The following is a 15,482-nucleotide window of genomic DNA, read 5'->3' on the forward strand; positions in this document are numbered from 1 at the left end:
ATCACTGCTCGCGTAAAAAAAATCAGCCCCCGAACACGAGTATTTTCAGGTGAAACGTAAGTAGAGTACTCGCATCCCCGAGGTAGCGCGTCCTCGCATTCTCGCACTCGCGTGTTCTTGCACTCGCCCGAGGAGAGCACGTGGTGTCCGCGCTTCCATTCAGAAAGGAGGTTATGTAGCGTGGAGAAGAAGAGAGGAAGGTTATGCTCGTGACGCCCGTTACATTATCAATTCCGTTATGGCGCCGTATTCGTAATAGTGGAGTCGACCCTACGACCATCTTCGGGGATTCCCCCGTTGCGTTCTCCACTCCGTTTCCCTCCTCGTTTCTCTCTTTCACATCTATCTCTCTCCCCTTTCCTCATCCCTCCCACCCTATCTCTATACTCCCCCCTTCCCTTATCTCTCTCTCTCTCTCTCTCTCTTTCTTCCGCTATTCTACCTATGCCGGGGGATCTCTTCCTGCCCCCGGTATGTCTGTATAATGTACCTTACACCGTCTCCTGGTACGGTCTTACGGAGACCAACCCCCCGGCCACCCTGCTCGCGTCCTTCCTGTTCTCGGCGAAACGTTTCCACGGTCGATCTTTTTGCGGATTTACACCTGTTGGACTTCTCGTTTTACCGCACCCGTTATTCCTTCTTCCTGCTCAAAGAATTCCGCCCCTCCCTACTCCCGTGTCGCGTTCTGCATCGACTGAAGAACTGCCCGCGATTCACCCTCCACTTTCGGATGCCGCTCTCGCTCGCTTTTCGGTCGGCTTCGACGGGTGTATTTGTCCTCCGGTGTGTCGTTCCCCGCCTTATCCTCGGACTTGACTTCCTCAAGGTCGACTCGTCTAATACTCTAATCCGGCGATGTAGATTAGATTCAAAGATCGGCAACGGAAGTAATCCCTGTCTCCGGGGAGCTGCCGACGGTCGTTGACTCCCGAAGACACCCCGGTTCCGCGGGGGTAACCGGCGGAAGTCTCGTCGCTGAGGAAGGGCACAGATCGGAAGAGGCTAGGGGTTTGGAATTTTTTTTTCCCTCCCGTCTCGCGTCAATTAGTCTGGGATAATTGGTCTGGCGATGCCCTTGAACCCTAAGTATTGATTGGTGAGGTTGGATTCTGCCGGTGGCTTTCCCTCTTGCCTCCGAACCGATGGCACCACCCCTATGCATCCACCGCCGAACCAACCGACTACCCGCCCGTTCCCTAACCCCTGCACCAACACCCGCGCTCTGCCCTGCCTGCCAGCCCATCGCCTAGCGACCGTGGTTCTCCAAGTGCCCGCGTCGCCGTTAAACCTCTGCCCCCGCAACGATCTTCGCCCGTTCTTTATTTATTTAATTGAACCGCGACATGCCATTTAAAGCACCCGCAACGCCACCTCCGCGGGCCTCGCTCGGGCGGCATCGAGCGACAGCCCGCCATCGAATCTTCGCGCCGCGGAGGGCAACGCTCGATTCGATAGATTCGGTGCACTCAGTGGCACCCATTCGCTTTGGAGCAGCGAGGAAGCCGCGAGGAACGATCGACGCACAGTGGGGACACTCCATGCGAACTCGGACAGGTTTCGGAGTAAGTTTTCGTAGATTGCTGAAATTTGAACATGCTGTAGTCTTTAGTGATATTTAAACGTACCCCAAAGGATTTTTCGAAATTTTGAAAAATGTCGATTTTACAGCTGTTTCAAGTTAAGTGCTAACTTTTTTTTCAATAAATTATAGCTAGGGAAGTAGTAAACGGTTGGAGATGAGCTTTGCGGTGCTTATAGAGAAGACATTGAAGTTTTAAGAAAAAATTATTTCAGTTTAACAACAAAAATTTGAATCATTTATGTGGAATTATTTTAAACAAATGCAGGTTTTTTACATCGCGGGCGATTTTAAAAATTTAAAAAAAGGAGAATGTAGTTCTATCCTTCCCCTTGATGGACAAATTTTCCAAAATATAAATAGTAAGAGTTTTTTTCAAATACTTACCATTTTCGAGAATCCTGTATAAGAATATCAGGTATAGCCGCTTGGCCGCTGCGAGTACCGCACGGCCCGACCAGTCGAGCCGGTGCTGAGCAACGCAGCGTCAACTTTCGCAATTTCTACAGGGCCAATTTTAAAATGTCCACATTTTTTACAATTTTTCCATCAAGGGGAAGGATAGAACTATATTCTTCTTGTTTTTCAATTTTTTAAAATCGCGCCCGATGTTAAAAAGCTGCGTTTGTTTAAAATAATTGCACAAAAATGATTAAAAAAATTTTTTTTAAGTGAAATATTTTTTTCTTAAAACTTCAATGTCTTCTCTATAAACACCGTAAAGCTCATCTCCATCCGTTTACTACTTCCATAGCTATAATTTATTGAAAAAAAAGTTAGCGCTTAACTTGAAACAGCTGTAAAATCGATATTTTTCAAAATTTTGAAAAATCCTTTGAGGTACGTTTAAATATCACTAAAGACTACAGCATATTCAAATTTCAGCAATCTACGAAAATTTACTCCGAAATCTTTTCGAGTTCGCGTGGAATGTCCCACTTGGGAAAATTTTGCGATTTTATGGCCAAAACTACAGAAATGAAATTTTTTAATTTTACAAATTTAATACAAATGTCAATTGAAGAACTATATCCATTTTAGTGGTCAAAACCTCAAAACTTATTTTTAATATATAAAATTCGGCACTTTTACGTTCTAATATATGAGAAACTAAATTATCCTAAAAACAGCACTTACAAAAATTACGGATGATAAAGATTTTTGTATTATTTACATTTATACACTTTTTTCTTTGTTAGAGCATGCCTCTGCTACAGTGCAGCAGGGCATAGCAGAAGGGTTAGCGCTTCTGACGACAAACATACATAATACAAACAATCAAACAGAGAATCGAAGCTGAATAAAATCTTTTAAAAAAGAATAAGAAGGTTTGTATTGTATAACCTGTGAACCAGTCTCGGTCACAGTTATGTCGTATGTTAGACAAGACACACTGGATCGTGTTTAAAAAAAATGCTTACAATTACAAGATTAGCAACTATTAGCAATTAATAATTGCAATTATAGAATCAAAATAGTCTATTTTATGCATTGAAAATTAATTCTTATGTGACAAGGTTATTTGTATGCCTTGAAATTATTTTCAGATCTTTGGATAACACAATATAAGTGTTCGAAGCAACTTGAAAATCTGGATTAATTCTTTGCGATCGGTCTAACCTCGCATGAACATAAACATTTGCGAGTCTATACGAGCTTCGTATTAAAGCATATAACAGTAAAATTGTTGGCATTCGATACTCATATTAGTTCATCAATTGACATTTGCATTTACTTTGTCGAATTGTAAAACTGATTTTTGTGGTTTTGGCCATAAAATCGCGAAATTTCCCCACTGTGCGACGGAGCGTTTTCCGCCAACTCCCCCGGGGATCACTCATAGTGCACGACGTCGCGATCGTCGGTCGTAAAGTTCCGTATCGGTTCGACGGGGGGATGCACGCGTGCCGAGGAATTACGGGAAAGCGGCTGTAGCGGCGGAGGATTTTGCACAGTGACCGCTCCTACAGCCGGCTTCTCGAACTCCACGCGTATTCCTCGGGGCACGACGCCCACCCCCGCGAAGATTTCGGAAAGCGCGAGGCGGTCGTAGCTGCCCAACCTATCCCCGGGCAATCTTAATTACTACCCGTTAGAAGGGTGACGGCATCGTCGTGTCGCCGCGGCATGCACGTCCGACATGGAAGTTCGATCACCCTGCTGCAATCAATACTACGAAACTCACGGATTGTCGAGTTCGAAGATTCGCGGACATTTCAACGAGGTTATACGTATCCGCCCGCAACCCGGAGGGGGGTGGTGGTGAGGGGAGGCGTGTGAAAGAGGGATGGAAGGTGAAAGAGAGGGAGAGGGAAGGAGAGAGAGAGAGAGAGAATGCGTGCGTGGAAACGGTTGGAAGTCACCGGTGTCGGTGCCGTCGCGAGTGCCGAGGAGAGAATCGGGGGTTGGGGGTGGTCGATACGGCCCTGGGGCCGCGACAGCCGCGTCGGAGGCCTCCCCATTCTTCCTGCGGACGTTTTTGCCCCCCTCTCTCTCTCTCTCCTACTCTCTCTCTCTCTCTCTCTCTCTCTCTCTCTCTCTCTCTCTCTCTCGTTGCAATTCTCTTCTTCTCCTCCAGCCATACCGCTGCGAACCTAGTCCTACCCACCGCCACCCAGTTTTCCACCCACGCTCCGCTTTCCAGCCGCCACCGACACCCCCGGCGCAGCCTGCCTAAACCCCCACCTGGAACCCTCTGCTTCCATCGCCTAACTCTTCCTCTGCCTCCTAGCCACCCCCTCCTAGCCACCGCCACCGCCGGCACCGCTCTCTAGCCGCCTGTCCCCTCGCCGACCCTGTCTAATCGCACCACCCCTGGCTTGATTAAAGAACAGAGAGCCTCAACTTCAACGCGAGCCTTCTTCCTCGTCTCTTCTATCCTTCCCTTCTGTCCCTCTACCCATCCATCCATCCTTTCTCCACCATCCTCCTTGTTTTCCTTTCCATTTTTTCCCAATTATTCTACCTCCCGCTCCCTTCCTTCCTCTACACACTCCACGCGCGTTTCTCTGCCCCGTTTGCATTTAGACTCCCGCGGTGTTGTTTCTCCGCGTTAACTCGCATCGATTGCTGATCGTCATTAACTGGGGTGGGCTCTGTGCAGATGTGGGACTCTGAACAACCGTGCGCTGCTCGCATGGGAGTTACAGTCATCGCACCCCATCCGGCGCGCAACTTGAAGCTAATTTGATGGCCGGCTTATAAGCTGGAGAACGATGAACCGTCGTTGCTCTCGCCTTCGTGCTCCTCCGTCGGGTTGTTGCTTTATCGTCGGCGCCCGGAAACACAGGCGGAGCCGGGCTTCGGCACCGTTCCGCCACGCGGAAACCGCCCTTGTTCCACTCCTCCACTTCCTTTCGCCCTTGTTCCGCCGCGCGCTTCTTCCGCTCCGCTCTGGGCCATCCGTCGCGTTGTCGCTCCTCGTCTCTTCTTTCCTGCGCCAGTTTCCTTCGGTCGTCCGCTTTCAAGGTTAAGATCACAGCGAAAGAGGGGGGCGGGGTGGACGCGTTCGCAGGGAGGACGTCGCTCGACTTTCGCGGGTCGACGCACCCTGCCGATGAATCGCCGCGCGCCGAAACTGGATCGCGAAACTGATTTTAGAACGAGCCCGCGGCCAGACGGCGACTGCAACATGAAACTGTATCCGTCGGGGCGGCAGGCCGCAAGGATGACGAGCTTTTACCAGAAATATGCAAATCCGCCCGCCTGTCCTCGGCTCTTCTTCTTTATTCCGCTCCGGGAAAAGGGGTTTATCGGAATGGGTTATTCCGCGTCCACGATCCTCGCGCAACCCCGCGATTCGGGTACGTATCGGCGCGACTTCCGGCAACGCGGTGACGATTCTTCGGGTTCCACCGCGCCGTGGAATTCTGGCTGGTCGCTGGGAGAATTGGCGAATTGGTGAAATGGGTCTAGCGTTGGTTCCTTGGGCAATTAATGTTGCATCTACTATTTCTTGGTACCCAAAATCCACGACTCTCTGGACCCTTTATTCTCTTCGTCCTCTCGTGACTTTCGCCAGCCCCCTATGTACATTTCTTCCACCCGCAACATACTCAAGTTTACTCTTAAGCACGGAACAGTTTAGAAACGAGGTGGAGTTAACACGTGGCGTTTGTTAACTGGCTTGTTGCAGTCACTGTTGAAGACGGCCGATCAGCTGAAGATCAAAGGTCTCTGCGAGGTGCCGGAAAGCAGAGACGGCCCACCCTCGGTGAGCCTGAGCTCGCCGTCACGGGAACCAGGCACTCCTAGGATAAACTTCACCAAGCTAAAGCGTCACCATCCGAGGTACAAGAGGGCCAGAACCACGTTCGAGCCTCGCGCCACCGACTCCAGGCACTACGACAGGTACAAAGAGGAGGAGTCGAACGAGAACTACAATCGGGAGAACAAAGAGGTGAGTAACGTTCGTGGGGGCGCGCGAGAGGAAAGCGAGGAGGAAACGGGGGCACGGAGGGAAAATGCGTGCGAACGTGACAGCCGTCCGGCGATCTCCTCATGGCCGTCGCTAAATTCGTACCGGATATTTCCGCAGAACCACAGGGACTGGCAGGCCGAAGATGAAGATTGCGCGGAGGGAACAACGGCAGCAGTAGTCTTGGAAACTTGCCAGCGCAACAACAACAATAACAACAACAACGGTAACGGGACGAACAACAATAACAACGGTAAGCAGAGTGATCGAGAATCACGCCTCACACCTCGACCCTTGCGCATCCACCGTAGCAAAGGGTGCAGCTGCGATTGTTTTAACAGAGGGGGTACGGTAGAAATATCTTGGGCCTTCTAATAATGTCCACGATTCTCCCACGAAGAACTGAACGATAAAGGGTGATTCTCGTCTAACAGCCCCAAAAATCAACTGATATTTAGGATTTTTTTTTAAAAAACTGTTGGTCATATTGGATTAAACTCTTTTGGGATATATGGAGGCATCTTTAAACTTGCAGAAAATATTTTTTTTATACCGATCCTTCTTATTATTTATTAATTATTGCGCAGTCTTCTCCACCTCTTCGGCAATGCAACTCCTATTGGCGGGATGTGTAGCACCCATCACAGTCACCTGAATGCAAAAAAAATAGGAGTTTCTTAAAGTTAGATAGTTTACGCTGGGATTGGTCTACTTTAAAGGGAAAAAATGAAAAATTGAGAGAGTTATAGCGTTTGAAGGAAAAAGTAAGTTTTTTCCTTAGACAAATCTTTCATATTATTCTTTACATCGATGAAACAAGTATTATAAACAAAAACTAACATTATAATTAGGTCCAGTCCCAGCGTAAATTATTTAACTTTAAGAAAATGTTCTTCTTGCACTCAGATGACTTTGGCAGGTGCTACACCTGACGCCAAAATCGCCAAAGAAGTTAACACGATTCCAGAATAATTAATAATAAATAATACGAAGGATCGAGGTACAAAAAAAATTCTACGAGTTTAAAGTTGTCTCCCTATATCCCAACAGAGTTTAATTCAATATTGACAATAGTTTTTTAACAAAAAAATTCATAAATTTCGGGGGCTGTGACACGAGAATCCCCTCCTTAATTCAAGACGCACGCTCACTCTCGTTTAATTAATCACCCGCACGGTACCTTCGCAGTACGCGTGAATCACTTTCAAAATACATGTCCATTTTCGAGCGTTGATACTCGACAAGAGTGCAAGGGACTCGCAGGTGTGGGGCGGTTTATCGCTCCGGCGTACGGCAGGACAGACACTTTTCACTCGAAATAAAAAGGCGACATGTTCTGTCACACAGGGCTCGGCCACTACGGCCACCATCCTGATCCTGGAGAGGTCGATCTGCCCCCAGAGACACAGCCCACGCCACCGAGCGCAACCTTGGTTGGCACCACGATCACCCATCTCAGAGATCCGGATCATCACTCTACAGGTGTGGTCTTTATAAAAATTCATGTACTCCGATTAACTACCGTGCAGAGAAAGATCGTCGCTGAGAGATTGCTCGTTAAAAATCTGAGGGTTACGTATCGCGGATCTCTCGTCGCCGATTTCAGTTGCTACTGAAAAAACTCTCCCACGTAATTATCACAGTTGCCAGTTAATGCCGCGCGACCGACGACGAATCGCCAGGGGAGGGAGGAATAAAAGTGTAGCCGGTCATTAGACAGGCAGGGAATCAGAATAATTGGTCTAATCGGGCTTAACTGGTCGCGATTAGATTTGCGTTGCTCCGTTCGTAACAGCCCACGCAACCTCATTTAGTGCACGCACTGGAGCCTCGCTCCTCGACGTTCCTTTCGCGACGGTCCAGGTAGACAGTGGACGATCGAGGGGCTCGCGTTTCGAGCGTTTAGCCAGCGATTCTTAGTCGATTCCGCCAGCTTCCCGTAGCCGATCAATCGAAATGGGGTCGGAGGGATTGCCGTTGTACGCGCGGATCTGCTTGCAGAGATTCAGAACTGTGACAGCGTGAAGATAAAGTTCGAAACGTTGCACACGATGGACTCGTCGGACACGATCGACATCGACAGCCACATGTCGGACCGCGCGAGCGTCAGCTCGAAGAACGCGGCCGACAGCGACAACATGATGATGATCACGCCGGAGCTGCTCGGCCTGATGCCGTCTGGAAGCTCCGTCCACTCGGATTCCGGCGAGAACAACTCCAGGGGCCATTCCGGCCAGTCCAGCTCGCATCACCACGGCTCGAAATCGTGGACGCAGGAGGACATGGACGCCGCGCTGGAAGCGCTGAGGAACCACGACATGAGCCTAACGAAAGCCTCCGGTAATTGAAACCCTTCGACTCGTCCGCGACAATCGCAGAGCCACAGTCTCGCGAGTTCTCTTTGTTCTCTGTGCTCATTCAATATTCGCGGCGACCGTTACAGCGACCTTCGGCATACCATCGACGACCCTGTGGCAAAGGGCGCACCGGCTAGGGATAGACACCCCGAAGAAAGACGGGCCGACCAAGTCGTGGAGCGACGAGAGCCTGAACAACGCCCTCGAGGCCCTCCGAACCGGCACCATCTCCGCGAACAAGGCCTCGAAGGCGTTCGGCATACCATCAAGCACGTTGTACAAAATCGCTAGGAGGGAGGGGATCAGACTGGCCGCGCCTTTCAACGCCAGCCCGACCACTTGGTCGCCCGCTGACCTGGACCGTGCTCTGGAAGCGATCAGGTCCGGCCAGACGTCCGTGCAGAGAGCCTCCACGGAGTTCGGCATACCCACGGGGACGTTGTACGGTAGATGTAAGAGAGAAGGCATCGAACTGAGCAGAAGCAACCCCACGCCTTGGAGCGAGGACGCCATGACGGAGGCCCTCGAAGCCGTCAGGTAAACACTTTTCTTTTCAGCATTTGTCTCGTGAGAAATATTATCTGAGAGTATTCTGTATCCGCGAAAAAAGAGCAGCCGCTCGAGGCTCGTGCACCGAATTAATTTGCGTGGATCTATCGGGAACGCGTCCCGTTCGTTTGCGTGTTTCAGATTAGGGCACATGAGCATCAATCAAGCGGCTATTCACTACAATCTACCCTACTCCTCTTTGTACGGCCGTTTCAAGAGGGGGAAGTACGAAGAACCCGCAGTCGGCGACATATCCCAAGACGGAAGCAATCCGCATTTCCATCAGAGCCCCAGCCAGAACCATTCTACCGCCGTTCCCGATCAAATGCCTTACCAAGGCAGCTGAAACTTACCCCTCTATTAGAGTGATAAGTTAACTTAATGATCCATCAGACTCGCCGCTACAGTTCGATCGATTTTCTTTTTTCCTTCTGTGCGGAGAATGCCACGGAATCGCCACCGAACCAAACTCGTCGCTGGACGATTGGCGAATATTTTCTACCGCATCTGTGCAAAGTCGGGGCGGGAAACAGGGATACGACGGCCAGGGGGAGCCAAGGAAGAAGAACTCGCAGTATTAAAGGTGGAACTACCGCAAGTGCGAAAAATCGTGTACATTGTATGATTTTTATGTCGAGACGGGAACGTAGAGTAATTATATATAATTTATAAGAATTATTTATAAAGAACACTTGTACAGTCGGGAGAATCCCCGTAAAAAAACTACTTTAGCATGTAAGTCGCCCCGTACCCCACATCCGAGGGGATTTTCAGCGAGGATATCAGATATCCTTCAACACGGACATCCTGTTAATTTAAATTGACGCGAAAGCCGATCGATTCGTAACTTAATTCGCCTTACGTCCATACTTGTTCTTTTGTTCTCTCCTCTTTTCTTAGTTGGTCGTTCTTCTCGAAGCAATACTTTCTTTTTATTATATATTCGTGATTCAGATTAGGTGTTATCTCTGAGATAGCGCGCGAAAGATGCTTTTCCTGTATAAATAAAGAACTTACGCATTCGTGGACGTTTTTAGGTAAGGGGGGAAACCACACACGCGTGCGTACACGTACATTGCGTACGTACGCTTGCAAAATTTAAACGCGTAAAGCGACGTTCAATAAGATTGTAGCGTGTGAAACGAAGGAATGGATAAGGTATGTGCCTGAGGGCCAGTGGTTGTGTAATATCATTTTCGATGTTGCAAATACTTATATTCGATCCACGCGAGCTTTTCCTAATTTCGCGTGGGTGAAGCAATACTCATTTTTCTTTCACAAAGTTTCTATACAGATCTCCTCAGGGCGAAAGAGAGCCGTTTTTTAAGAAAAAAATGTGCGAGCAATGATATGCAGACGATCAGCGGAAGAGAATGATCGGTGTTTTACTGTGCGTTGAAATATCGTTATGTTGCAATATGGAATCGAGTTCAAAATGAATTCGAATATTGGACTGAATACGAGTCCGAAAGGTGCTTTATTTATTGAATGATTCTCGATCGTTCACATTTCAATGGTGGAACCGAACGTTAGCATTGTAAAACCTTGGTTTCGTGTAACTCGGGATCGTCTCTTTCATCGTCCACTTCTGATTTTCACAATGGGCGAAATATCGAAATCTTGCGTACTTTAATTAGATTGTATAGATGTTGCATTTCTTTGTGTTTTTGGAAAGGACTGAATAGGATATGTTAAGTATAGAGAAAGAGGGAGGGGGGAAAGAGAGAAATAAGTGAGGACCGTTTAGAAAACGGAGGAAAGTGCTGGGTTTCTGTGGATTTTATGGATTTCTAAAAACACAAGTTCTTTCTCGTTCGACTCAACTGCCACATGTAAAAATACGTTAGATCTACTATTAATTTATCATGCTCACGACTATTATATAAAAACATATGGATATATACCACTTATAAATATATGTACAGTTTATATATTTTAAATTAAAAAGTAATGCAATTTAAAGAAACAGGTACGATTATTTAATGCGCACATAAATTACTGTTTCCCGTTCGTAAGCTTGATAAACATTCGCGGTGAGTGTCATTAAAACCGAGTTTTAAGTAAACAGGGGCGAGCCCCTGCTTTTTCAAATCGCTCGATCTTATCGATTAGTTTCAATTCGTTATATTCAAAAATCCTATTATACGAATACCATGTAAGACACTAAGTAGTTATAAATTATTAGCGATAACTGAGGAGGAAAGATAGTTATAGGTAAGGCAGTGAAAATTTGCTTCTGTCTTTATTTATTTGTAATTTGGAATACTACTTAGACCCGTGATACGTGTGTTAAACACGTGCTCAGTTTTTGGAGTAAAAGGCGCTATATGTTTCGTGAACGTTTTGATTTATGCACTTTTCGAGTTGCATTCGAAAATAGAGATCCTGAAGAAACCTCATTTATGCCTTTTGTGAATATATTATGTTGTTCAAAGCGGAAATCGCATTCCATCTATCGTACAACGCGTCGGTAAATTAGTTCCCAACGCGTCGATAATTTGGTCCATTTGGACCAGGAAATTCGCCCGAGTTAATAGGAATACATGGCACTAGTGGAGGTGGCACGGTGAAGCTGTGCGAGAGAGAGGGTATGCGCGTGTGACAAAGATAGAGATAGATGGCGTGCAACTAACTTTGGTTGTGCTCTCCTGCTCCCGTATCAGGAGCACATAACCAGAGTTAGTGGCACGAACTTTATCTCTATCTTCGTCGCGCAGGCTAGCTTTCTCTCTCGCACAGCTCGGTCGTGCCACCTCCACCAGTATCTTGTGTTCCTCTTAATTCAGCTGAATTTCTGTTCCTATTCGGAACAGAATTCAGTAAGGTAGATGTCCCTATTACTGTGCCTGCCCCTATTACTGCTCACTGGCCACATCAATCGGTGCAAAAACATGTATTTCCATTTAAATTAAAAACAATATGAAAAATTGACATTTTTAATCCGGAAAAAATGACTTAATAAAAATAAAAACTTCCAAAAACCAATATAAATTTTTACCAAACAAAATTAAAGTAAGAGAAGTCAGTAATTAATTCATTCGTGAGCAAGTCGGCGTCAAAGCACAGTAATGGGAACTTCTATCTAGATTCTAGATCTATCTCTTCAGCTATCATTTCTACACTACTTATACATATAGCATTTCCATATCATTTCAAAACGCTTTTTCTACCTTGTTGCGTAGTTGAAAAGATAGCGAAAATTGGATCACAAGTTATTCGCATTTCCGTGTGTAGGTAAAAGTCAGTTTTTATCGTATTCAGTTTGTGTTCTAATCGCTAGTAGGATTACGATCAAATTCCACTCTGAATCGATAAGATTGCATGCGACGCTCTTTGTATCCTCTTATATCCTCTTTCTCTTTGCGGCTATCATCTACCTTCTCTATCATTCTGTACGCTTGTTAACTCGGCTGAATTTCCTGATATGAACGTATGTATATAAACGCGACAGTTCATATATGTTTTACTGTGGTTCGGGCTAAAAATTCCAAAGTACGAGGTGGCACATACTAAAGAAACAGCGTAACTTTTGCATTCCCTACAGCTATATACAATCTACATGGCGACACGCGTGGAGTCCTGTATTTTCTGTAAAATTATAGATGATAAAGCACCCAGCGAAAAGATTTACGAGGTACGACATCAATTAACCTCATCTATCAGACGTTAAGAGGCATGCTAAGATGTATCAAGTTTGATGTCGGCGCGTAGATTGTGGTTTCAAATATATAATGGCTCCTCGCGGAGGAATCGATATTCCACACACGCGGCTGTCAAACTTGGAACTAACAAATTCGTTTTCTTTGTAGGACGAATATGTGACTTGCATTAAAGACATCAATCCAGCTTCGACACACCATTATTTAATATTGCCGAAGAGGCACATACGCAATGCTAAAGAGCTTAAACAAGAGGATGCTGAGATTTGTAAGTCTAACTAATACCACTCGTGTTATTGAAACTTTGGTAGCTTAAGAACAACGATAATTTCAGATGATAAAATGACCTCTATCGTGGATAGGATAACGGAAATGAAAGGACTCGACGCTGCGTGCACGCTTACAGGATTCCATTGGCCACCATTTAATACAGTGCATCATTTGCATTTGCATGTTATTTCTCCAACGAACGAAATAAATATGTGGCAAAAATTCATGTTCAGACCTGACTCCTTTTGGTTTGTCAGCGTACGTGTGGAATATACTTTGATGCGCATGGATTCATTTATTAACATTTATGGCGCTAATGTCAATTATTGCCTTTTGCAGACAGAGTACGTGAGATCCTACCTCCAGTCGCGCAGTTAATGCTGCGATCTGTTATTAAGACTAGAATCTACTTAGGAAATTCCAACTGGTTACGGTTCGTTTAAACAGCACAAGTAATCGTGATATCTACTACGCGAGAAGGTAAATGTTCATTTTGTATAAGTAACACATAGTTGTTAATACTTTTATAATTAATTACTCTATGTGCTGTGGTTTCTAAATTTTTTATATACATTTATGTTAATATGAAAATTGTACAATTAATATAACTCTATACATTATATATCTCTATTTACTGCAGTGAGATGGTCTTTGGAAGATTCCTTCTTTGTACATATACTTCCATTCTTCGCCATCTGGATACGAATAGTTTTTAATGCAGTCGTCCTTAAATTTAACCGAATACCCTGGCGATGCTGGTGGCATGTAACAAGCTCTCTGAACGCGCACGGGGTGCTCGAAATGCTCGTGTTGCTGGTCCACGTACTCTATCACGCGATCTTCGGTAGTTGCGCTCAAGCAGATGAAGTCCCACATTTGGAGATGTTGAACCATTTCGCATAGACCAACTCCTCCAGCGTGTGGACATACTGGAACTAGTATAAAAGAAATTACATCACGCTACCTAATTTCTGTAAAAGCTTCCGTTTCCAAGCTCACCTCCCATCTTCTTCGCCATGAAGTAAACTGATAATATTTCATTGATTCCTCCTATCCTGGCCGAATCGATTTGACAATAATCAATCGCTTTTGCTTGTAGTAGTTGCTTAAACATAACGCGATTAGCGCACATTTCACCAGTAGCAACGCCAATGCCGTGTGGCCTTAATGCATTAGCGATCTTAGCGTGGCCCAAGACGTCGTCGGGCGATGTTGGTTCCTCGATCCAAGTGGGCTTGAACTTCATTAGTTGCTTCATCCACTCTATCGACTCGTTCACATCCCAGATTTGATTCGCGTCCACCATCAGTTTATTCTCGTATCCTATCATATCGCGTATCAGTTGGCATCTCTTTATATCGTCGTTTAAATCCTGACCGACCTTGGCCTTGAAAGACGTGAACCCGAGATCTAAAAACTTTTTGCAGAGATCCTTGACTTTTTGGTCGCTGTAGCCGAGCCAACCCACTTGCGTCGTGTACGCAGGGTATCCATTATTTTCTAACATTTCTTCGCGCTCCTTCTTCCCCTTTTCGTTGTCCTTCAGCATTTTTATCGCTTCTTCTTTTGTAATAACGTCGGTACTGTATGAAAGAAGCGTGTATTCGTTGAAACGGATTATTGTGAAGTTGCACTTCGCGTGCTTCGTAACTTACATGTATCTGAAATCGATCGTGGAAACTAATTGCTCAGGAGTTAAGTCTGTCAAGAGCTTCCACACAGGTTTATTCTCTATTCGGGCCCACAAGTCCCACAGTGCATTTATTATGGCTGCTGTGGCAAGATGAGTGACACCTTTCTCTGGCCCAATCTGTTAAGCAGTAGATAATTAGTGGAAACTTAGAGTTTAAGAACATGTATATACGTATTATTTCTTAAAAATTCTCTGTGTATATCTATTACCCATCTCATTTGTGATTCGCTGGTCAGTTTCCTCCAGAACAAGCCAAAGTTTGCGAAAATCTCGCTGGCGTTTTGTCCTTTCACTAAGTAGGACATTGATCTACATGCTTGAACGACTATAAAGGAGTTAAAAAATTATATTCTATATTAATGATTCCGGTTTTTATGTACAAATACGCATACCAATTTCTGTTCCTCTGCCTAAAGTGAACGTTAGCCCATATCCTTCTACCTCTTTGTTGGTCTTTATTGTCACATAAGCACAAGAGTAATCAGGGTCAGTGTGCTGTAATGAAAGTAATTCTACAATTAATTTTCTAAAAGGATGGAGTACACGTGTTTAACAAATATACTAGAAAATTTACGTACCATAGCATCGCTTCCATCTGCTAAAAGAGACGTTGGGAATCTTATGTCCCTTACAACGATATCCGTGATTATAATTGCCATTGTTTATACAATTTCTATGCAAGTTCTTCCCTATATTTTTCACTACTGGAACACTCGGAACGTTAAGTACTAAGTGGCAAATGAAATTTTCCACAAGCCTCTCAATGCTAAAATATATAAGATCACTTGAGCTTCATTCTTTTATCATATTACATACACATTCGAGTACATAGTCGCTATCTCTTTACGCGACTCTAACAAACACGAGAATATTATTGATAAGTAGGACGATTTGATATCAGAAGCTAGAGGAGAGTTATGCATAAACTGAAAAAATTATATAATCTTTTGCTGAG

At 45.4% G+C, this 15,482-nt stretch overlaps 3 protein-coding genes across 14 annotated transcripts in view; 2 read left to right on the forward strand and 1 right to left on the reverse strand.

Annotated features, from left to right (window-relative positions):
- Psq (pipsqueak) overlaps positions 1 to 10,228 on the forward strand; it is a 32,689-nt gene extending 22,461 nt beyond the window's left edge. For 9 of the 10 annotated variants that reach the window (XM_076826565.1, XM_076826562.1, XM_076826563.1 and 6 more), the window contains 6 exons: positions 5,718 to 5,981; positions 6,120 to 6,252; positions 7,326 to 7,481; positions 8,001 to 8,339; positions 8,443 to 8,893; positions 9,047 to 10,228. In XM_076826565.1, the coding sequence (XP_076682680.1) occupies positions 5,718 to 5,981; positions 6,120 to 6,252; positions 7,326 to 7,481; positions 8,001 to 8,339; positions 8,443 to 8,893; positions 9,047 to 9,251 (1,548 nt within the window). In that variant the 3' untranslated portion in view covers positions 9,252 to 10,228. The remainder of the gene's footprint in view (positions 1 to 5,717; positions 5,982 to 6,119; positions 6,253 to 7,325; positions 7,482 to 8,000; positions 8,340 to 8,442; positions 8,894 to 9,046) is intronic. The other variant, XM_076826560.1, reaches the window with a different exon arrangement.
- A 2,022-nt stretch (positions 10,229 to 12,250) lies between these two features.
- On the forward strand, positions 12,251 to 14,594 carry LOC143376381 (adenosine 5'-monophosphoramidase HINT3). 3 transcript variants are annotated; one of them, XR_013087081.1, is made up of 5 exons: positions 12,251 to 12,539; positions 12,715 to 12,832; positions 12,899 to 13,092; positions 13,174 to 13,314; positions 13,475 to 14,594. XR_013087081.1 is itself a non-coding variant. In XM_076826643.1 (4 exons), exons 1-4 carry the CDS (start codon positions 12,465 to 12,467, stop codon positions 13,210 to 13,212), a joined length of 426 nt encoding a protein of 141 aa, XP_076682758.1. In that variant the 5' UTR covers positions 12,252 to 12,464; the 3' UTR covers positions 13,213 to 13,454. The 3 variants fall into 3 exon arrangements, 2 of the variants coding, with proteins under 2 accessions (XP_076682758.1, XP_076682759.1); XM_076826643.1 differs by lacking the exon at positions 13,475 to 14,594 and having other exon boundaries at positions 12,252 to 12,539; positions 13,174 to 13,454; XM_076826644.1 differs by lacking the exon at positions 13,475 to 14,594 and having other exon boundaries at positions 12,494 to 12,608; positions 13,174 to 13,454.
- On the reverse strand, positions 13,382 to 15,248 carry LOC143376360 (mitochondrial enolase superfamily member 1). The gene is made up of 6 exons (XM_076826610.1): positions 15,106 to 15,248; positions 14,920 to 15,022; positions 14,737 to 14,852; positions 14,490 to 14,644; positions 13,834 to 14,417; positions 13,382 to 13,769 (listed from the first exon to the last, which is right to left on the reverse strand). The coding sequence occupies exons 1-6, from the start codon at positions 15,184 to 15,186 to the stop codon at positions 13,462 to 13,464; spliced, it is 1,347 nt and encodes a 448-aa protein (XP_076682725.1). The 5' UTR covers positions 15,187 to 15,248; the 3' UTR covers positions 13,382 to 13,461.
- Between the last annotated feature and the right edge of the window lie 234 nt (positions 15,249 to 15,482).

This window comes from Andrena cerasifolii, chromosome 14, assembly GCF_050908995.1.
Source record: "Andrena cerasifolii isolate SP2316 chromosome 14, iyAndCera1_principal, whole genome shotgun sequence".
In the NCBI taxonomy this organism is placed as follows: Eukaryota; Metazoa; Arthropoda; class Insecta; order Hymenoptera; family Andrenidae; genus Andrena; species Andrena cerasifolii.